The 23,350-nt window shown below is 37.3% G+C and overlaps 1 protein-coding gene and 1 long non-coding RNA gene across 10 annotated transcripts in view; one reads left to right on the forward strand and one right to left on the reverse strand.

The window, feature by feature from the left end:
* Positions 1–7,145, forward strand: part of LOC125768451 (uncharacterized) — a 109,806-nt gene extending 102,661 nt beyond the window's left edge. For all 3 annotated transcript variants that reach the window (XR_007418894.1, XR_007418895.1, XR_007418893.1), the window contains one exon: positions 1,123–7,145. This is a non-coding gene — a long non-coding RNA (uncharacterized LOC125768451). The remainder of the gene's footprint in view (positions 1–1,122) is intronic.
* Positions 1–23,350, reverse strand: part of LOC125768437 (fat-like cadherin-related tumor suppressor homolog) — a 102,804-nt gene that overhangs the window by 55,961 nt on the left and 23,493 nt on the right. For 5 of the 7 annotated variants that reach the window (XM_049436072.1, XM_049436070.1, XM_049436069.1 and 2 more), the window contains exons 1-3: positions 16,398–16,603; positions 12,131–13,067; positions 7,557–10,158 (exon numbers count right to left, since the gene is read on the reverse strand). In XM_049436072.1, coding sequence (XP_049292029.1) covers positions 7,557–10,158; positions 12,131–13,024 — 3,496 coding nt within the window. In that variant the 5' untranslated portion in view covers positions 13,025–13,067; positions 16,398–16,603. Of the gene's footprint in view, positions 1–7,556; positions 10,159–12,130; positions 13,068–15,794; positions 16,376–16,397; positions 16,604–23,350 lie in introns of those variants that run through there. The other 2 variants (XM_049436067.1, XM_049436066.1) reach the window with 2 other exon arrangements.

A 23,350-nucleotide genomic window follows, 5' to 3' on the forward strand; every position in this document is an offset into this window, starting at 1 on the left:
TTACTTATCACTAACAAAAAAAACAACTAAATATGTCCTTTATTTGTTAACGAAAAATAACAAAACCAGTTGTTTTTATCCCAGTCTACGGTCTGCAAGACAGCCATAGCAAACGGTAACGTTTTTGCTAATGAAACCTTTTACTAGTCTTGGAAGTCGGTGAGATTTGCAAGCCATAAGTGTATACGAAAGTTCACTGTTTCGCTTCTAAACCACAAGGGCTCTAGTGCAAAAAAAAACTTTCTTTGTCTCTCTTCCATTTTCGTTTGAACAAGGCTTTATCTAATAGCATCTGCATTCTAAGTGGAAGGACTTTTACAAACTCCGAACATATTACTCCGCCCTCAATATGTTTGGAAGAGAAGGCGGATGATGATATGGTGCTACTCCTCAAAGTTAATTTTGTGTGTGCCCATTTATACATACTACGTTGTAGGTAGTTTCTAGTTCCTTCCGGGCACTTGGAAAAATGGAACAAACAACTCGGGATCGCTAAGACCAGGAAATACCACATCGTAACCGAGTAGGGCAAATAATAATGCTGAGGTCATAGTGAAACCAATCTGACCCAGTACGAGCGAGAGTCAATGTAATTGAGAACTTTCCAACCAGCTTTACCATTCACGGCTTTTGAGTGTGGAGTACAGTAACAAAAACAAACTCATGTGTTTTGAAAAATCTCCATTAGGTTCAATCGTATTACCTGCCCTTGTACATGCTTATGTTGAGAAAGAGAGTTTCCCGTCCCGAAAGATTGGTACATACATTTTTAAAATAATCGTGCATATTTTGTTTTTTTAATAGAATGATTTGGTGAGGTTACGAAAAAATTAGAAAAATTATGTAACCTGATGGTTTATGTTTCCAAGCAAAGAAAACTTACTTTTAAATGATACAACAAACAGCTTGAACTAACTAAAGGATCTAAAACTAAATATATTGTTAATTATATTACCATGCTCAGTACAGACAATATGCATATTTTGTTACATAACTAATGCAACAAACGAATGGATTTATCGCAATACAGCAACCGCGGTAATTATCAATTACTTATAAAAATAAATAAACCGGTGAAAGTTATACTCATTGCTTACATTCAACTTTTGTATCCATCCTCAGAAGGCACTGTAAGGACGCAATTGACCCAGAGGAAACGGTTGACCGGAAGTTGAATTGGACCATGTATGCGGGTGTGCACAAATACGGAAAATAAACATTCAAACGGAAACAAACAGTCCGTGCCAAGTGTACATCACCATTAACATCACTTATTGCATATAGCGACACAATACGTCGAGGTCGGTAGACTACGTGATTAGTTAGGAATATTTGTCCAGTACACTAACAAATTACAATTATTCCCTCCAGAGAGATAACTTTGGCAGTAAGAAAGTAAAAAGGAAACCTATATACGCAGTAGCATGAACAAAACAAAAAACGACATTCTATGAACGATAGAAACTACGTCGTTATCCACGGTATTAGCGATAGAATTTGGGGGCTTTTACCTGTTGTTGTAATTTGATTCGATCGCATTTATATTAATATCGCACCGGTAAGAGTGTGATGGCTGTAGAAGAAACTCGCCAGTAACAAATTCAAGCACGCAACGCCGACTCATGTAGGCGCTTAGTAGTTCGTACGCAAACACGGAGACGAAAACATGTGTCCCAGGTAACGACGACGTTTTTATTTTGTATAAGTTATCAGAGAAACAATCCACCGCAGCCTGTAATGTAACAAGATAGCTTTGATTTGCTACTATCGGATGGCCTATTTGCTCACGTTTTCCTTGGATGCCATTACCGTACCCCCGTTTTTTATTGGTAGTTAGTGTGTTTGGAAAAGTGGTATTCGCGACTCTGAAGCAACAGACGTTTAGGCGATTACGAATAACATTCATAAAATAGAAGCGAAACGATACAGCTGAACATGTTCGTGACATTTGGCAATCGTTCTCGTTTGCTAGTTATTAAATGAACAAACATCTATTAGCAAACGCTCCTATTCAATATAAATACAGGCCTACACTTTATTCACAACTTTCAGAATGATGTTGCGCAAATGGAGGAGGAAGTTAAGCTACATAGATCAATTTAGGAAGTTTATTTTTCGTTTGACTGACTTTTTTATTAGTGATATGAATTGTTGTCAATCACGATAGTAGTTATTATAAATGATGATGTTTTAAAAACTAATCATGTTGTAGCAGAAAAATAGCAGGATTATAGTACACTACAAGCTACATAAAAGTGGAAAAACTTAAATGACATCGATGAGCAATTGTACTAGTTGTTACATATCAGTGCCCATTGGTCTACTTACACAAAATTGATTATCAAGCTACGGGTAAATTCAAGTCAATGCAAAGCAGAATTGCCCGGTCAAGCCCGAGATTGTTACTAAAGTATAAATAAGACATTAATGCTGTTTGTCTTGTGTGGATATCTAATTTGTGGAAAAATTGTTTAAAAAACGTTTTACAATTTCTGTAATAAAACAATCTAACAGTGATAACAACAAACAACAAACAGTTGCTTGACAAAAACAAACAAATAAAATCTTTCAAAGTGGTTCATCTCGTGCACAAAACGTGAGCGACAGATACGCTGCACTTTCGAGCATGCAAAATAAAAAGGATTCGTTGCCGGAAAGAGTGAAAAGTAGAAAGCAGCTTAAACTGTCAAAAGACTTTTATATTTCTTTAAACAACTGTCTCAACAACAACAAAAATGAAGTGTTCGTCATTTGTTGACATAAACCTTTTCCGAAATGAAAAGATGTAGTGAATGGAAAAAATAAATGTCAAACTTTCCAAATATCCAAATTCTAATATGAATTGCGTTCAAGGGGTTTAAGGGTGTTATTACACTAGCTGAAGACATTTTTGTGCTAGATACTGATATTGGCAGATATAATTCAAACCCCATAGTATGAAACTCGACAATTGGTACATTCGACACAATTCACCACCAAAATGGCGAGATGTAAAAAAAGATAATACATGAGCAAATAAAAACATTTACTTCAGATTTTTACGAATACTGTGTTTACGAATATTGTACAGCATTACATATGAAGGAAATGATAAGGTAATAATCGTGATGAAGAAAGCACTTCGCTAGGGTGCCCTGTGGTGAGCATAATTTATATCTAACAGTAGTTAGCGAACGAAATCGTCGTTTTCATTCTGAGGTCTCTGGTCATTTCAAGCCCGGTTTGAGTACAACAAGACAATCTATTCAGTCCTTAGGGTGTAGAAAACAGCCTACAAAAAACCCGACTGAACAAATGAAGAATGAAACGCACTAAATAGGATATAGCAAACCTTCTCCAGGAATATGTTGTCGTTCGCTTGTATACGGTCTCGTAGCTTACGGACATGGTGACTCTATTTTACCGTTAAAGGTAATTACACCAATGATAAGTATAGCTCGAATGCGAAAATTTATGCAAAACATAAACCAATTACAATATAATGATTATATTTACTATACAAGAATATGGAACTTATGATAAAAGATATCGCAGCACCAGTGTATTTTATGGAAACATTTAACCACTGACACATACATATGAAATATGAAAAGTATGCTGCAGTCGTTTGAAGAGGTGTGTGTGGACTGCTAATGATCCACTATGCTACATAGATATCACGAGGAGAATGATACAGGGGAAATTAATTTCAAATGAAATACCTTTATGTTTGTGTGTCATGCGCATTTTCACTTGCGGCTTTCTTTTCAAAACGATGCATTTTTTTATATTTTGTTTAAGTTGTCAGAAATTACAAGAAACAAACTTTTATTTGATATTAACTTAATTTTTTTTAGTACCGCCATTCTTACCGCCTAAGGATTTATTTTTTAGTTTTTGGAGTTTGGATGATGTTTCGAATTTGTTTGAAGCTTTAGTAATCTTTGAATTTTATTAAGAACACAGTGAACTTATATCCCTTACGCATATATTGTTTTCATAATCATTTTGCACTTAATCGATACACAGTCCGTAGCATAACTATTAGACACCTTGATTATTGGGAACAATAGAAAAAATTGAAGAGATAAATAAAAGTGATGTTCTACAACATTGTCTATTAGGAGAAAAAAAAATTATTAGACCGTTTAAAAAACATCAAAAATCAAAATACGTGATATTTCGCATTGTAACCCTTTTAAGTGCATGCAAGATCTCTCATAACATAAAATTAATTTGTCAGAAAAATTAATTACATGATTAAAGATGCGTTGAAACTACTTGTGATTTTTAATGATTTTTAAAATGAGTATAACTATCGAAAAACAAAAAAGGTAGGTGTATTTTAGTTATGTTATATACAGCATTTTTCCAATATACAAAATGTATTTTTGTATCATCTACAACCTTGTAGAATATCACTTTTATCCATTTCTTAATCTTTTTCATATATTCTCAAAAAACTAGGCGTTTTATAGTTATGCTGCGGTCTGTATATTGAGTACATGATTGATAAAAACCTCACATCTTACATGTTTTACGATAGTCTCAAGAATCAAAATCGTCAGCTCCACAATATCCACAAAAACTTCCTATTCATTATAAACTTGCACAAATCATTATCAGTTTCGGAGTAGAAAATGCGAAGAAAAATTAATTATTCATTCAGACGATGTGCGTAGTTGCCTCGGGACGAGGTAGCTAGGAATAAAAATTTGCATTTTATGCATACGCTTGAAGATGGGATTCTTGATTGGAGAGAGATATTCAAATTTGTAACCACTAGGGGCCACCACTCGAGCACCTTTGATACCAAGGCAGTTGAATTTGAAAATCGATAACGATAATTGAGTATTTTGTGGTGATGCAATCGATTCAACATGAAGGTAGTTCATGTTTTCTTACTTAAAATCCCAGAATGTATATTTTATGAAGTAAGTAAGTTAGTGTTAACGAATTTACGATGAAAAAGATTAGCACAAATCAAATAACCTTTACTTGTTATTTGGTTGTATTTAGACATTTTTGTTATTATAGTATCTGGCCTTAAATAATACGCTAAAATTGGTCTAATTTAATGCACAGTCTGTTATTTTTGTGTCTGCATTTTCCGTAACTGTCATTAATCTTTTAGAACATACAAAATATAAAAAAATGAAACAGATTGAAAAGCCAGACCGTTTTGTGGTTGCTGAAGGTAAGGCGTTTTAATTTTCTGCAAGATTAGATATGCAAACTGCTGATGAACAATATTGTCGCATAATCAGTCCAGTGGCTAACAGCTATGTATGTTTTTTATATATATAATAGCATAATTATAGTCATACGGCCTGCCCGTCCTAAGTGAAATAAAAAATAGCATAATTTGATATGAAACATACAATCAAAAGGCGGTACGACCTAAATAAAAAAATGAATTGCTTAACATCATTGATGCAAGTGAAATTGCCTGACTGATGATATGTTGCTTATAAATGTAATTCAACCTACAATTCACACAATACATTGTAGATTTCATGAATGGTAAACCAACTCGCAAGAAAGATGACAGACGACGAATACTCTTTAACACGTACAAACTCGAGTAATAAGAACAATTAAATCTAAAGGAACCTGCTATATGTCGATTGTTTATAGCTATCCAAAAGCTATATGCATATGAGAGAAAAAGTTTTTACTGTAGTAAAAGTTTTGCAGAATAATTCAGACAACATGAGCATCACATTGATCATAAAAAATGAGCATCAAATACAAACAGTAATGAACGAATTAATTCAATCGCAAAGTGCTATTAAATATCAAATAACAATTAAAATTTAGAACGTCATTTCAAATATATCGTTTGGTGATGATTTTAAACATTTTAACCAACCTGATATCAGAAGAAGTGTTCACCACGGTTGAACTGCTGTCAATTTTCGGCGCACGGTTAATCCACCCACCGGTTAATCCACCACCGGATGGATAATCGACAGACGACTGTATTTGGTAAAATTTTCGAATGAAATAACTCTTCTTTTTGTTTTGGTAGGGATGGGGTTTTTTTATGTTCACTTCGCGTCTATCTGTATTGGTCCATCCATCCAGCAACATAAATAACGATAAGATATACAGATGAGAAAGTTCCTTTTTTGGAACGGAACGGAGCGAACCTTGTAGGTTCACTGAACCTACTTCAACGGGAAAATTAAACAATTTTTTTATTAATAACTGAGGCTATATTGCTAACAATTCCAACAATTATTTCTTCCTTTTCATTCTAGAAATAATATATTAGAATAATTCGTGTGTAGTGTTTTTAAAAGTGATAGTGGTTGTGTCCATCGTGCAGTCTTCTCACAACAATATCGGATCTCTTGTACATACATTTCTCAAGAAACAGCTTCCCCATATATATATATTCCAGAAAAGAATTGAACAATAGTTTCCACTTGCTTTGCTAATTTCAGCATTGCTTTCGTTCCAATATAAACGGCTGAACAGTTCTGAACAAGCAAAAAGCACTAAGAGTGCATGTTGCTACCTTCTCATGCACAGAAAATGTAGGTGCAAAAACCCTACTTTGTGTTTTTATTTGATCCTGAGTACGTTCGAACAACTCAAGGAACGGAACGAACCTAGTAGATTCGGAACGAAATTCTCATCACTAATATGAAGCAATAGCTGTTTAATCGATGCCATGGGTTATGAATAAAAATACAAATGCTGCCTTCCCTTCTCATTTGGCATTTCTTTCCGTACCGGATCAAAGTAAAAACGAACCAAGTAAAAATCCAGCAACGAGAAACGAGCTTAATGGCAGCATGCATTCCGACTCGGGTTTCGGTTGAGGCAAAACGCACGAGCGTTCCGAGAATAAGAAATCATTTTCAGCACAAGCTTCGGGCCTGTACACCATGATGTAAAGATTTTTTTTTACAAATACCGTGTTAGATAGAATGACCGTAAGATTATTTTATATTTTTGTCAGCTACATTCAGCTTTCCCTGATTGACAAAGAACTTACAAGCGAAGATGAGAAAACGAAAATATTGCTTAATGTTTGGTGAAAAATAATTACAATTTATTAAGGACGATAAAAAATAGATCCACGGGAAAATAATGTTAAATAGTTTACTCTAAAGCAGGCGAGAAAGGACAGAAGGTATTGGTTTCACGCGGGAATGTTCTTCTTCTTCTCGGTGTAACGACCTTCTGAGGCCATGTCGGCCATTTCTGGCTTACGAGACTTATTTTACCACGTAGCTGGATAGTCAGTCTTTGCGGCGGGGACACGGTCCGGATGGGATTTGCTCCGTGGTCCTGTCATTTATCACATACACCAGCGGGCCGCGAGAATTTTATGAAAGTTTAATTTAACTAAAACATCTGGCCCACTAATTTGCATAATAAGATAATAATAAATCTTAAATGAATATCGTAACAGAGGAGTTAGTTGAAAAATATACGTAAAAAATGGATAGCATTTGACAATATCGCTAGCAAATATTTAAAATAAGACAAATATAAATAATGCAACTGAGAATTTCAAAAATAGTGTTCAAAACTGTGAAAAAAATCTCTTCAAATCCACCTACCTTCGTTATCGATTGTGAAAATACCGAGTCCATCACCGCCTTTAATCGAGTAAGTCACACGCGAATCCGGTCCGGGCAGATCAGCATCTTTCGCTAGCACCTGCATCACGTGCACACCGGGCGGTTTGTTCTCCGCGATAGCACCCAACAGCACGTAATCCTCAAACTGTGGTGCGAATCGATTCTCGTTTATATCTATCACCTCAACTATCACGGACGTTTCTGACGATAAGGATGGGGTTCCGCGATCGATCGCTTTCACGATCAGACTGTGAACCTGCCGTTCCTCGAAGTCAAGCATCCTTGCCGTCCGTATCGCTCCCGATTGCTTGTCAATTCGGAACATACCCTCAGCGTCACCATTCTCACCAAAACTATACACTATTTCGCTGTTCGTTCCACTGTCAAGATCAACAGCGGACACTACCGTTACCAACGTACCACGTGGAACATCCTCCCGAATGCGCACGGTTAGGTCCTGCACCGAAAACTGTGGTGCATTATCGTTTATGTCATCTACGGTAACGCGCACGAGTGCGTCCGAGTACAAAGCTGGTGTATTTTGATCACCACCACAGTCGCTAGCGCGGAGCTTTAACTCGTACACCTCCTGACGTTCACGATCGAGTGGTGCAACAACGATTAACATTCCAGTTTCCGAATCCACTTGGAAATCTTTTGTGTCCGTCACGAGACTATACGTTATTTTTGCATTCTGACCGAGATCAGCATCGGTTGCATTCGCGCGAAAGATGATCGTACCATTGATTGCGTTCTCTGTTATTCGAAAACTTGCTAGTGACTTTTCGAACCTAGGTACGTTGTCGTTTTCATCCATTATTGTGATTGGCAGAATTTTAGAGATCGATTTTTGTGGTTTCCCTAGATCATACACTGTAATATTGAGCAAATATTCGTCCTGTCGTTCACGATCTAGATAGCCGATAATCTTTAGCTCACCATTGTCTGGATCAATCCGAAATACGGAATCATCATCTCCTCCGGATATACCGAATACGAGCTTGCCATTGTAGCCAAGATCCCGATCACGTGCCTTGATCCAGGTGATAGTTGTTCCTAGTGGGACCGATTCGTTAATCTTCACCTCAAGCGGCAAATCAACAAACTCGGGTGCATGTACGTTCTCTCCATACCTGCTAGGCATCATGGCGAAATCATCTGCCGCACCACCAACACCTGCTTCCCGGCCGGGCATATTGTTACGTTCTGCGGCGGCCATAATTTCAGTCAACCGTTGAGCTACGCCCATTTCCCGACACTCAAATGTAGCACCATCTTCTGCTTTTAAATTAGCACCTAGGTTTTTCCTATTCCGCACCAAACTAATTTGAATACGTGCTGTGTCTGCGAAGTGCGTTCCATCCGTTGCGGTAACGTTTAACTCCCGATGCTCCATGCCCACATCGTTTAGATCGCATCCCACTGAAATGATACCCGTTACTGTGTCCAGATTGAAGCAACCATCCTCAAATCCAGACAGTAACCGGTATGTCACCACACTTCCGTAGTCAAAATCAAGCGCTGATAATGTGAATATCTCTGTCCCGATTGGCGTGTAGCGTGGTATCCTTCCAAGGCAATCGATGCGCTCAAACTGTGGTCTATTGTCATTTACATCCCGCAGTTTAATTACTAGCTGCATTTCAGTTTGTCTCCGGTAGGGTAATCCCCAGTCGGATGCCCGGACCCGAAGCACGTACTCTCGACGCATACTTTCATAGTCGAGCAACTTTGATGTTCGCACCGTTCCCGAGAAATGATCGATATCGAATGGAACATCATTTAGATTCGCTATGCTATACGAAATATACGAATTCTCGCCAAGGTCTTTATCTCTTGCCGTAACCTTCGTCACTGACGTGCCCGCAGGTTCGTTTTCGTCCACATAGATAGTCAGGTTGGGGGTTTCGAAAATTGGATCGTTATCGTTTGTATCCTGGACATTGATTTTCACCTTCGCTGATGATTGTTTGCGAGTGCCTGGATTACCCTGATCGATAGCAGATACGGTAAGCGTGTAGAACGCTTTCAGTTCCGCATCAAGTGGTACCGCCGTGTAAAGCATACCCGTTTCAGGGTTTACTCGAAACTCACTACCCTCATTACCGCCAACGATCTCCAGAAACACCTTTGCGTTCTTTCCTTCATCTCGATCTGTCACTTTCAATCGTATGACGGGGGTGTTTGGGGGCGATGTTTCCGGAACGGACACCTCGTATATTTCTCTGTTAAATACGGGCGCATTGTCGTTGATATCTGCCAACCGAACCGGTGTTACGATGTAGCTCTGTTTCGGTGGTATACCACGATCTACAGCACGAAGCGTTAAGTTGTAACCCGTCGGTGCTGTTTCGCGGTCCAGTAGTCTGTGTACCTCTATCACGTATTCTCCCGGACGATCAGTTGGTTTGATACGGAAATGGCCATCGGGATCACCGTCCACGATGTCCAGACTCTTGATCTGTCCATGTATACCCTTATCTTTGTCCGTTACTCGCACGATACCGAAAATGTTTGTGTTAGAATTCTCCAATATATCTGGTAATGCTTGAACATAAATATCCGGTGCGAAGAGATTAACCTAGAAAGAAATAAAATAAATGATTTTACAACAAGAAAATCATTCAAACCTATCTTCTTGTAGAAAGTGGGAGAGAATACTTAAACTATTTGGTTTGATTGGGTAAAAAATGCAATAAAGGGTAACAGCGAAAGAAAGTCAGGGAATGGTTCATTATGATTGTTACTTTTGTTGCTTCAATTTTGCCTAAACTTAACAGATTTACAATCATTTAATGGAGGTCATTGAATCCATTTCATTTCCACATATTAATTTTTAAAACTGTACGATTGTATATCTTTGAACTTCAATTTCTCATATTGATTGTTAAAACTGTACGATTGTATATCTTTGAATAAATAAATATGGATGGACTGATTACCTCTTTGTTATGCTTTTTAAGAACGGCCAGGCCGTATAAGGATTTATTTTACCACGTAGCAAGATAGACAGTCCTTGCTACAGAGGACGGTCCGGATGCGATTTGATAACCGATCCTGCCGTGTAGACCGATGCCGTTTGTCACATACACCGACCCAACAAACATGAACAAACATCGCCTGACCCCAAAACCATTTTTATTTAGATGAAAGAAATTAAGTATTATTCAAAATATTAATTCGCTATCAAAGCTGGTCAAACGTATGCAATAAAAATCATTTTTTATGCAATTTCGCCTTTGCAAATGTGCATATCTTTTACTCCCATTGATGACACAACCCTAAATCAGACGGAGAATTTAGTGATTTCCACAAAACCCGGAAGTTGTTACTGAATGCTTTCAAACAGGAATAAAAATTCCTGACTACTTTGTATCCCAAATCGGGAAGCAGTATCAACTAATATCCGTAGGGTAATTGAAATACAATAACTTTTAACACAGTGCCACAATGAGAAGGTAGTGGAAAAACTATTCTAATTTTATCTCCCACAAGAATCGCGAGCAAAGATAGTGGTGCGTGATGCTAGTGCCGGTTACCATCGAACATATCTGTTGCTAATCATGATGAGTCTGGAGACTAACTACCTAAGAAAAATAAGGATATATGCAGCAACGTATTTAGTAGGCAAAACTACTTTTTCAGAGCTTAGTAGCTAAAGTATTATACATGTTTTGGCAATTTTTATATAAACTTTTTATTGCATGTGCATTTATATGTTTGATCAAAATTTTATCATCAGTTTGCTTTTGCGTACGCTGCATTGTACACTTACTGATACGCTTCAGTAGAATAGATTGACTTTATGCAGATAACATTTTTATAAGGTAATAATTACTATAAATTCTAGCAGCTGACAAATAGAATGTGCCGTCGTTTTTCAAAAATATATCTCCGAATATTGCAATGCGAAGAAGGGCATTGGCAAACCTTCCGTTTGCTTCATACCAACGGCAAAAAAGACATTTTGGTACATTCAGCTCCATAGCATTCATCTAAACAGTGTTCTGCAAAACTGTTATGAACGAAAAACGACAAAACATCACCTCTTCAGAAGAAGAAACAAAACATCCCAGAACACTGAACTATGCACTCAGAGTTAGCGTTAGAATGGAACATCAGATATGTCTAACAACGGGTAGCTGATATCAATCTACCACTGATAGTTGGTTGACAGTTATAGAATATACAAACGAATGGATACAGAACTGCACCCTCTGCTAAAGGTCAGTCATTACAGTACAAGGCGACAGTCAAGCGTGGAAAACATTTATATTGAAATCCTTTCATCTTTTGAGCAATGCAATGTTTAAAAGCAGAAACATCAAACTATTTCGCTCTTTTGGATTCTATAAAACTGTATGAAACCCTATTGGAACGGTTATTTTTTATTTGAGAAACTGTCATACCGCACCGCTCTTACGATTAATCGTTTAAAGATATTTCAATTGTCGCAAATACGAATAGGAAGTAACATTTGATTGTGTAAGATATCGAACAGAGTAGCAAAAACCCTTTTTTAAAGTTGCGCATATTTTACCTGGCAGACTTACCTGTAGAACTTTTATCTTAACGCGTGCTTTGCTCGCTTGATTACGGCCGGTCGATCCAATGCCCCGATCATTTGCCAATACCGTCAGTTCATGCAACGCCCGCTCAGCGAATCTTAGTGGCCGGGTTAGTGTGATCACACCCGTTGTCGGATGTACTGCAAACTGTTCTGTTTCATCCAGGATGCTGTAGTAGATCTCACCATTCAACCCCAGATCTGCATCCTCAGCCACCACGTGCAAGATGCTCTTGTGCAGTGGAGTATCTTCCGTAATCGCTACCGAATACTCGGTTGGGTAGAACAGTGGGCTCAAATCGTTTGTATCCAGGACTCGCACATCGATTATTGTGTCTGCTTCTAGGGTCGTACGACTCTTACCTTCGCGGCGCATACCTGTTGCTTTCACTTCCAACCGATAACTATCACCTTTCTCCCGGTTTAACACGATGTTGTTCGTGCGCAGCCGGATAGCTAGGAAGGCGAAGTCACCAACCAAGCGCTCCTCTGCCTTAAAAAACCGATCCTTATCGCCAGCTACGATCTTGTAGCGGACTTCAAGATCAGGCGTCACGTGCAGTCCCATACGCGATTCATTCGGTGGTTGGACCGCGTAAGTCTTAATGACGCTGTTCTCCGGTATCGACACATTATACACTGCGTGGGCAAAATGAAAGCTGTACGATGATGTCCGCGCTGATATGGAACGCTCATGGCGATGCAGATCTTGTAGTATCCTTTTAACGTCATTGTTATTTATTGTTCCATAAACATCATCATCACTGGTGCTGACGTTTGGAGCGGTGTCGCCTAGAGCGCACGCTACTACTTCCACCAGCGCTAGGAGGAGAAGTGCAAATAACCGCACACGTGGCACTTCGCCCACACCCGGTATCATGTTTAACTTGCCGTTAACTCATCTTCGTACGTTATAAGGGCATCTGTGTGGGGAAATAAATAAGAGAAAAAAATAAACCATTTGTAAAGCGTTACACGCTGCTTTGAAAACACATTGAAGTTCTAAATCTCGTTGGTTACTGCAATGTGTGGTGAACGAAAATGATAAAAAACAGTCAACACTAACACAAACAATGGCCAAAAGTATGTAGTTTTCCTATACCGTCAAGTTAATCCTTTCCTTAAGACATTGGGTCCGATGACGTAGCTGGGAAAGCCAGAAAGAGTCGTTATGCCAAGAAGAAAAGATGCATTTCGTCACAACCCACTACCAATAATCATTTGTTAACGTTTCGGAGCGTACGCATCAACCGCTTAGTTGTCAATAGATTATATTAATTATTGAAATCTTATTGCTAGCAAATATACATTGTCGTACAGTACTTATCATATACAGTGTTTTAATAGAAAGTACATGCGTAGAATAAAAATTTCTCATGAGAACTAAACATATTGATTTCGTAGGAACAGACTTAAACCCACGATTTAGTACGAACATTTTACCTTCGTCAGTGCCACTAAACGATTACGGCGAAGATTATTATACCGACGTTAAGCCCTGGTGCAACAACGGTTGTCGATTTCTCAGAACTTAAAACCTCAGGAGCTCACGAGTGATTTTGAGTGATTTCCGTTTTGAGGAAAACCTAGTTCATTGACAAAAACCTCCAAATATTTTTGAGATAATTTTTGAGGAATCTGACAGATCCAGCGCCTCAGTTGTTCAAAATGTAAACAAAACATTTGTTTATTAGTTATATTTTTGTATTTCTACATTAATATTTGTTTTTGAGTCTGTTTGTCATATTACGAATCTATTTCGTTTTTTTATATACTTGTATACTCTTGATACACGTGTGGATACTTTTGACGTGATTACTAAAAGTTGATAGTAAAGTTATTCTTTTGTTCCTGTATATAAATCTTAATTCTTAGATCTTAGTTAAAGGTTTGTTAAAGTACGGTATTTTGATTTGAAGCTCTGCTACTTTTTCACAAAAATGTTTTCATTGGTTTTCCCAGCATTATTATCTTTAATTTTATGTTCAAGAGTTCCTACTCGCATTCAAATTAATTTTCTTTTCCATGCTTTTGTTTCGTTTCTAAAAGACGCTCTCAAAATATATGAATGGGGAATTTTTGCTTCCCGTCCCACATCTTATACGAATCAAATGAATTCATATAAGTCGTGGCGCTATTCAATGTAGAAGTAGCAGCTTCGCAAAAATCGACATATTCCATAATTCGAAGCAACCTAAATTCAGATCATATGAGGCACGATCATCAACCGACAGAAAAACAGTGAAATTGACAGACGAGGCAGGATATGAATTATGCCTCCTTGTTCACTATCAATCGTAAGTGAAAAGTAGGTCAAAGTCTATAATAACAACAAAAAAGTGAAAATGAACATGTGACAAATATGGAAGAATTTGTCCCGATCTCAATCGAACATTTCTCTTCCAAAAACCACCCACTATATCAATTAAGCATTGAGATCGATACCTCTTACCATCATGATTATGTTGAGAAATACTAGTATGATTATGTTGAAAGCACCGTAGCATATCCTAGAAGCAAAAATGGTGATTGAAAACGTGTAAGCCGGAGTTTCCTGTTTCTTATATATAGTATATGTGATTCATGGTCTACAGCAGGGGTCGGCAAAGTCCGGCCCGCAGGCCAAATCCGGCCCGCTAGACGATTCGATTCGGCCCGCAAGAAATCGTATTTCCACATGTTTCAAGATGGATTTCAAGTATTTGGCCCGCAGTTTCAAGTTATTTTTTTGCTGCCTGGCCCTTTTATTTAACAATCTGCCGACCCCTGGTCTACAGTAACGGTAAGTTTGAGACTTCTTAGTTGGAAAGGAGTCTAATTTTACGCTACTTCTCAGATATTATTTCTTACATGGTTACATATTTTTTACTCATTCACTTGAAATAGTTCATCCAACTAACGTCACATGACATACAAAACAAGTAGAAAAAGCAAACTTGTATCATCTTTTGCATAATATTTTGAGCTTTTATTGTAAAAAAAAACATTAACATGCAGTACGTTCAAATGCATCGGCAAAAAATATCACATCGAATTTGACTTATTCTGCTATTGATAGAATCACAAAAACTCCATCCCCAACAACAACAATGGATGGTAAATGCTAAATTGTCACAGCTTTTTCAACAGATTTCTATTTCTTTTCTTCACTGCATTGCTACTCACATTAGGCGTGAGAATAGTCCCAATATAAAATATATCCACATTTTATAAATATCCAACTCGCTTAAAGAAAATATCATTGCTTTCCGACCCTCTTTTGTATGCGCATATTCTTAAGCTTCCGGAAATAGACCATTAGCAACACGGGGTAAAAAACAAAAAAAATTTAACTTTAAGAGATGCATTAATGTGCATGCCCTCACACCAAACTCGCTCACGCACACATATACACCATTTCATTTACACACTTTATGGAATCAGATTGATCAACGCACTGTGTATGGATTTGTTTGTCGTGCTATAATTTAACACACACAAATACACGACCTTAAAAGACTTTCCGAGCTTTTTTCTGTTATACTTTTTATTTTATTTCCAACCCTTCCAACCCGCTTCTAAAACGCATTGTTAATTAATACAAACTCATTAAATTATCGGGTTTATACATAGCACGAATCAATTAAATATTAAAACTCTTCTCGGCTTACATTTCATCCCAGTATTAAATGGACATCGTTGGATATGCCAGCCTTGAACATCTGTTTCGCAGCATGACCATATTTCGGTAAACAAAAACCCACCCAAAGCAAATTTTCCCTATACATGTTTTTAACACACTAACACAAACAGTATAGCGCTGTGCAGCATTATCCGGTTTTGGCTTTAAAATACATTCCATGGGCACACTCAACACGAACACTCTGAATGCGTCAGTGTTAACCGTATACGAACACATACGGACGAGAGATACACCCTTTCGATCTTCGACATTTCGATTCGGAGGTATTAAACACACGCTGTGTGGAATTTGAAACGATCCGAGGGTGAGAGCAAAGCGCAGCATCAATTTTGCCAGCAATGCAGCTGCTGGTCTCTGTTGTAGTTGGTTCAATTCCGAAAAGTAATCTATCAAGCATAGAGTAAATTTATATCACAAAATATACACATCAACGCTAAATGTCATATCGATACGCGAATGTACAAGGCTGGACGCTCTCATTTCTCACATAAAAACTAACACTTCTTCCATCATAATTGTTTAGTTTAATTTCACCATTCAATATACTTGCAACCTTCGATGAATTACTCACATTAGAAAATTTTTCACGAATATATACTACAAACAAATTAAAATGACGCATAAATTCTTCCAGCTTTCATGCAGAAACTATTTAATACCAATTCACAACAGATAGCACGAAACCATCAGCACAAGATCGTGTGAAGAAACAAAAAATGGATGCGTTTGCACCATAAAACCCTTCGCCATATGCAACTGCGAGCAATACACTAATGTTGCGTGCAGAAACGGGACACGAACAGAGAGCCGCGCACCGGTTGATGTGTGTTGGTGAGCCGATGTTTCATTGACGCCTTTAATTTTTGTGTGCGTGTATGGTTTGCATGCGATGTGTTTGAATGTGTAAGTGGTTTCTTTGTAAACGACATCATAAGCAATATGCTTCACTTTGTTTTTGTTTTTTCCTCTTTTTCTTGTTAGATTTCTACTTTCTGTTATGCTCGTTGAATGGGCCAGGCCGTATGTCTTAACTGCATTCATATTTCTCGTGTTTACATTGAATAATCGATCATTCGCAAATCCGCTTACACTACGACACGGAGGAAAAGAAGTACTATGTTGTTCAGAAATTTACTTCTGATGTAAATTTTAAAGTTTTTACCAAAGAAATTCTTCTATATTTATGGGATTTAGAGCCAACTGTGAACTAGACCAAAATTGTATTATCTTAAATACATATGATATTAAATATATTATATTATATATAAATTATATTATATATAAATTTATATTATATATAAATATATTATATTATATTAAATATAACAATTGTGATATCTTAAATACATATTGTTTTTAATTTGCTGTAGGACGACCAGACCGTGTAAATAACAAATGGGTTTGGTTCTGGAGCACAGGTTGATTCTTCTTAAATGGTGTAACAACCAATACCTATCGTTTTCGTATCATTTCATCGGTTAGCCAATCTGTTAAACTCTACTAATGATCATTTTGCAAAGTATTTAAACTGTATTGATGAATGCTTTTTAAAATGCATCAATTTTAACTATTTGAATTGAAAGTTTGTGTAGAACATGGCCTGTACCATTTAATGCTACGATTGAAAAGAAAACAAACGAAAAACAACGCATGTGTTTTATTTCATGAGATAAGATAAACTCAAAAACATGCACGTTGATGATGTTCCCCCTGATCGGGGGTAACTTTAAACAGATAAGAGACCGAAGGGATCTTGCGCTGTTCAAACTTAATCTAAACAAAAAATTTAACGTAAACAAAATATTTCTTTGTAACAGCAGCATGATTAGATTGCATGTGCGTGTTTCTTTTATAATTCATGATTACGGCTATGGCCGTATTCTAACACTATGTGTGTGTGTTGTTTTTCTTTTCAAACGAAATCACTTCACAATTGCGGAGTATTAGAAATGTTGTTAAAGGAACAAACTTATAGTGAAAGGCGAAGGACTTCTTCTTCTTCTTCTTGGCTTTAACGACCTTACAGGTCACGTCGGCCATTTCTGGCTTACTAGACTTATTTTTACCACGTAGCCGGATAGTCAGTCCTTGCTACGGGGGGACGATCCGGATGGGAATTGAACCCGCTCCGGCCGTGTGGACTGGCGCCGTTTATCACATGCACCATCGGGCCGCCCTATATATTTTATGTATATTTACATCATATACATATATTTAAAGGGGCCGCTCGATGGTGTACGTCAGGAGTCGGCAAAGTTCGGGACGCGGGCCAAATCCGGCCCACTAGGCGATTTGAATCGGCCCGCGAGAAAAAAATTGTAGGGCGCCAATTATCACGATATCAGATTATTTTTATTCCTGTGAATCCAAATCAACACAGTTTTTTTTTCGTTTCTATGTACATTTTCGAAAAAAAAATCATATAATCTCTTGGGTAGTAAACCTTAGCTACGGCGCCGGTACCGGATAAACGGCACCAGTTCCACATGAAAGTAACGGGCATTGATTCCCATCCAAACCGTCCCTACCCTAGCAAGTACTGACTATACGGTTAGAAGTAAAAATAAGTCTATAAAAATAAGTCTATAATAAGTATGACAGACGTGACCTTAGAGGTCGGTAAGCCATGAAGAAGAAGAAGATATTTAAAGGTTAGTTATTAATTTTATCATTACAATATTTTAGCTTGCGACATCTGGCTTTATGGGACTGTAGTAAACATTACGAAGCGGGGAAAATACACCTATAGTACTTAATGTGACATATTTTTAATGTGGTGAAAACATATAACATCTTTAATTGTTTAACGAAATTTATGACAATTCCCTACTTCCAATTGTTACGCTCTCTTCCAGCCAACTTCAAGTGGAATAAAAGCCATCGTTATCTGTGAAATTTTAAGTGATTTCCAAATATGACTGCTTCGATCGAGTCCATCAATCGCACTTAACCTCTACTTCAACGTTAGCAAGTCTCATGCACGTTTTAATTAAAAATTTTCCATTCTATTCGCATTGATCGTAAGCGAGAAACGCTAACAATCTCTGCCCTAACAATCTGCTGCCCTAACAGCCAACCAACACGAGCGGTCGCATCCTAAAGATACATACAGTTTGAAAATATCCATTCGTAAATGCATACTTGCAAGAAAGGTTTGGATATGAATCAGCAGAAAACATAAAGTTTAAGGAAAACATCTGGTTCTAACATTCTAGAAAACTGTGGAAGCGCAACTTAGCTGCAGTCCAATAGTTCGGTTTGGAAAATCTTGCGCAGGGATTAGCGTGGGCAGGAGTAGCGGAATAAACCGATGGAAGCGATACAATCTTTTACAAAGTTCAACCGATAAAAATAGTAACAGAAAACAAACCTTTGGCTTGTACATAGATTCTTATGTATCAGTGAGCGAGAAAAAATGGAAACTGCTACCGGGAACATGCTAATGGACTTTCTATCATTGCATACGTCAATTCATCTGTCGTATCTATTTACAAACCTCATCCCTTCTCCGCAATTTCACACATTTATTTCAGCTGTGTAGATTGCGTTTTGAGATACATTTTTCTGACAGGTTACATACAGCGTATGTATGACTGTTAAGGTCAAACATGGCTAATATGTTTTCCTACCTACAGTGCAATAGAAAAATAACCTTACAAAAAAGGGTAGAAAGCAAAGATTGCAAATATCCGATGGTTTCGTTTTATTTCATCACTTTTTGCTAACCCTTTTTTATCAAGCACTCCGTGTCACCTTCTCTCCCGAAATCTCCCAAATCTGCAGGGTTAGTGACCATTTTCACTTTTGGCCTTTAATTCTATAACGAAATGATTTTAGATGTAACCAATATAAAAGCGGTATTGAACGAAAGGGATACTTGTTGAATTCATCTAATTCTAAGGTATGTACACATTTGTTTCGAAAAAATAAAATTATTAAAAATAAGTCGGCTCTTGTTTTGAATTCCTTGTTTTTGATCAAGTACGAACACGTATTTGCATTATAAGCAATTTTATATAATATTAAGCAAAGCAAAGCAAAATTCAAAACTAACCAAAAAACTATCATTCGGTATTATCATAAAAACCAACTACACGATACTATACGATAGCTATTCCGTACCAATGTCAAAAGAAAAATAGAACTCCCATCGTTCGGTTGTTGCAGTGTTGTATGCTACATATTTTTCGAATGGATGTATCCAAGCAGATGAATGAGTTGCATTTATTCCTACAATAGTAAACCTAAACCACCTTTCATAATTTCTTGTCGAACAAACTTGTGGTTGGGGCACTGTGAACGTACGTAATAAGGATAGGAAGAATAAAAGAATAAGTTGATGAAAAAAATCCACATTCACTGAAACTATGTAGCTTGAGAGCATGTTTTGAAAACATAAAAAACAAACAGGAAACCACATCATACAAATGGAAATCCTTGTGAGGGATAGCTACTCGCTACCTTTTACCACTTTTGCTAGCTTATCATTGGGACTCGATACGGTACTGATGTTGATTTATTTTGCAATATGATTATACCCCAGGTCAGGTTGCATCAACAAATACCGCTAGGATTATTGTGCTTGCTGCCATGTTATCCAATTCGACAAAATGTTTTTTTTCTTTACCTGATATTTTTATAGAGTGGTAAATGGCAAATGTAGCTGTGCACTGATAAATTTGCATTTGGGTGCTAGACGCAACAGGTTGTTGTGTAATATAAGGACTAGTTATAAATTTATCGACCACTTGTTCTTCAGACAAATATATAATCAAGGGAATTTATTCAAGAATACAGTAATTCATGTAGAGATGTAGAATTTTCGTAACGCGTAACGTGAACGTGTACGAATAAAGCGTGTGGAGAAGGAGAATGAACCACGAGCTAGCTGAGCTGTTTGGCGGTGCAGATATCCTGACAGTTGTCAAAGCCGAAAGTGTTATGAATCGGATTCATGTCCCACTAGGAAGGTGCTCGTCGCACGGCCCGTTTGTCACGAGACGTAAAGGAGCACAGGATGCACGTTGGTTGGATCAGGTGCTGTCGAACCTGTCGAAGTAGAACCAAGGATAGAGGACTGCAGCTCTATACCGAGTTTCCTGTAAATTGATTGGCTACCTGGCCATTTCTTCACGACGTGCTCGACTATGAGCAGGCCAAAAGTAATAGAAAAATTTCAGATTTATGTTTCAATAGTTAAATATTTATAATTTAAATATTATAATTTTATGATGCACTGATTATACATTTAAAACCAGTGTTACAACCCTAAATTCCCACATACGTATGTCGTATGTCGCATATCAGAAGAAGAATTTTGTTAAAACTCACTAATAGATCCTTCTAATCATTCATCATAAAATAATACTAAAGTATGGTACAAAAACTGGCTATTTGGGAATATTTATATTATTTCATTCCATTAGAAATTTCTTCATCTCCAAATCAGTACCATCTATTAATCATCCTTTCCTAAAGGTTAACCACTGCAATCGCTTCAAACCACACCCCAGTTAACCATAGACCAGGAGCTGGGAAAGTTTACAAAAACGAATGTTTCTTTCAAATCGAGCATGGCAACAGCCCTATCTAAGATCCTTCGCATCCGCACCCACGAATACGCAACGTAGAAGAACAAACCGAAACAGTATGTATGTATAACTTTCGAGAAAAAGACATCTCGGTTCCATTTTGTGGTCTAAAGTTTAATTGAACGAAACAGCTACAGATTGAGGTGGGGTTTACGTTTCGTTTATTTTTCCTTCTGAACCATTGTGTTGCGAAAAATATTTTCTGGTGAGAGGTTAGGCACTAGTGACGAAGATGATGTCGCCAATGATAATGGTGATTATAGGTGAAGGTTTACGAAGCCAGAAGCGGACCATTCCTTCAGATGGGTCGTTTGGACATGATAAATGTTCCCTAGGGAATGTGCATGTAGATACAGAAAAAGAGAACGAGTGCACATATACTTAAGCACACAAATAGACAAGCACTGTGACAGGGAGACAGATGGAACAGCAGCGGAAGAAAAATGACCTTAGAAAAATTTCACTAGTTGACAATTCATACTTTTACCCATTGATCGGATTTAGTCACAGGATGCTACTTAGACCAACTATTCTCAACATGCAAATAGAGTATAATCGACGGTTGTGTGTGTGTGAGCCTAAGTGCTAGCGTAATAGAAAATGCTTACTGGTTTTGCATAGTAAATTCGTCCTCTGCAACACGCTGCGCGAGAGTGTGGAGCAATGCAAGTGTAATAGCGATTTACACCCCCAAGCGGCTGACACTGCAATCGTAGACCCAAAGACTATGGTATCTATGCTAAATCGTATGTTAAACGATCCGTATTTATTTGAATATGTCTTCCTGCCAATGTACTCAATTTACATGCATTTGCAATCAAGCTAGAGATAGATGGGGATTACCATCACCCTTTTAAGTCAATTTGCCTGAGATTCAAACGGCGGTAAGATATATTAAGCACACCACTTTTTTATATATTTTAAAACTTTTTATTTCTTATTATGTTCAAGTTACATAGTTGCTTATCGTTACATAGTTATATAGTTACACTGGTTTGAACATTGCTTTTGAATCCACGTAAGAGGTTCAAAATGGATTAATATCTACTGTTATGTACCATCTCCGGTTTTCGTTCAATTCCATCGACACATTGGAAAACTGTTTCAAAATTCGAGTTGCCATTTTAAACATCTAATTAAAAATATGCCAATATCATGGAAAATCAGCAACCACGTTCTTTCAAAAGCATCATTAGAATAAGTAAAAATGATACAAAAGATGCTTTTCCGAAAGAAGATTTCGAATACGCAAATACATTCCCGGATAATTCTAAAATTGTTTATTAAATTACAAAAGCAAACAACCGTTCGCAATCCAATTCGGACCTCACACAAACCAAATATAAACAAACCTTAACTACCATCGGCAAAGGTGTGAAAAATATTTTTCATAAAAGCGAATAAATTCCGTTTCTTGGGAAAAGAGCATCTCTCGCCGGTACCAATTTATGATAGTATATTAAACACACTGTGTGGTATGCTTGTGATCTATGAATATTCCGCGAAAAGAAAGTTATATTTCTGCTCTATTATTGGTTCGCATTTTGCCTTTCCTAAACTTGGAGAGAACTTCCGCTTTAAGCATGAACATGAATATAATGGAATTAATTACGTACCAAGCTCAATTCCGTATCATGTAACACTCCTCGATTTGCTGACTGTTGGGAGGGGAAATGGGAAAGCCGAGTAAGTTTCTGGCTAGGATTAGAAATTATATGGAAATGGTTTCAATTAGTCAATGGAAAAGGATGCTGAGCTACTATGGATACGCGTGAACGTACTAAGTGTCTTCTGGACATTTGCAAGCTTACAATAACGTTAACTATTATAAAGGATATTGTGCGTCGATTTAAGCAAACTGTGCACATATTGTGGACAACTCATAGTTACTTGTTTGCCTCATAATTCAGTACAACTTGTTTCTTATTTCTGA

The sequence above is a fragment of the Anopheles funestus genome, chromosome 3RL (assembly GCF_943734845.2).
Source record: "Anopheles funestus chromosome 3RL, idAnoFuneDA-416_04, whole genome shotgun sequence".
Classification (NCBI taxonomy): domain Eukaryota; kingdom Metazoa; phylum Arthropoda; class Insecta; order Diptera; family Culicidae; genus Anopheles; species Anopheles funestus.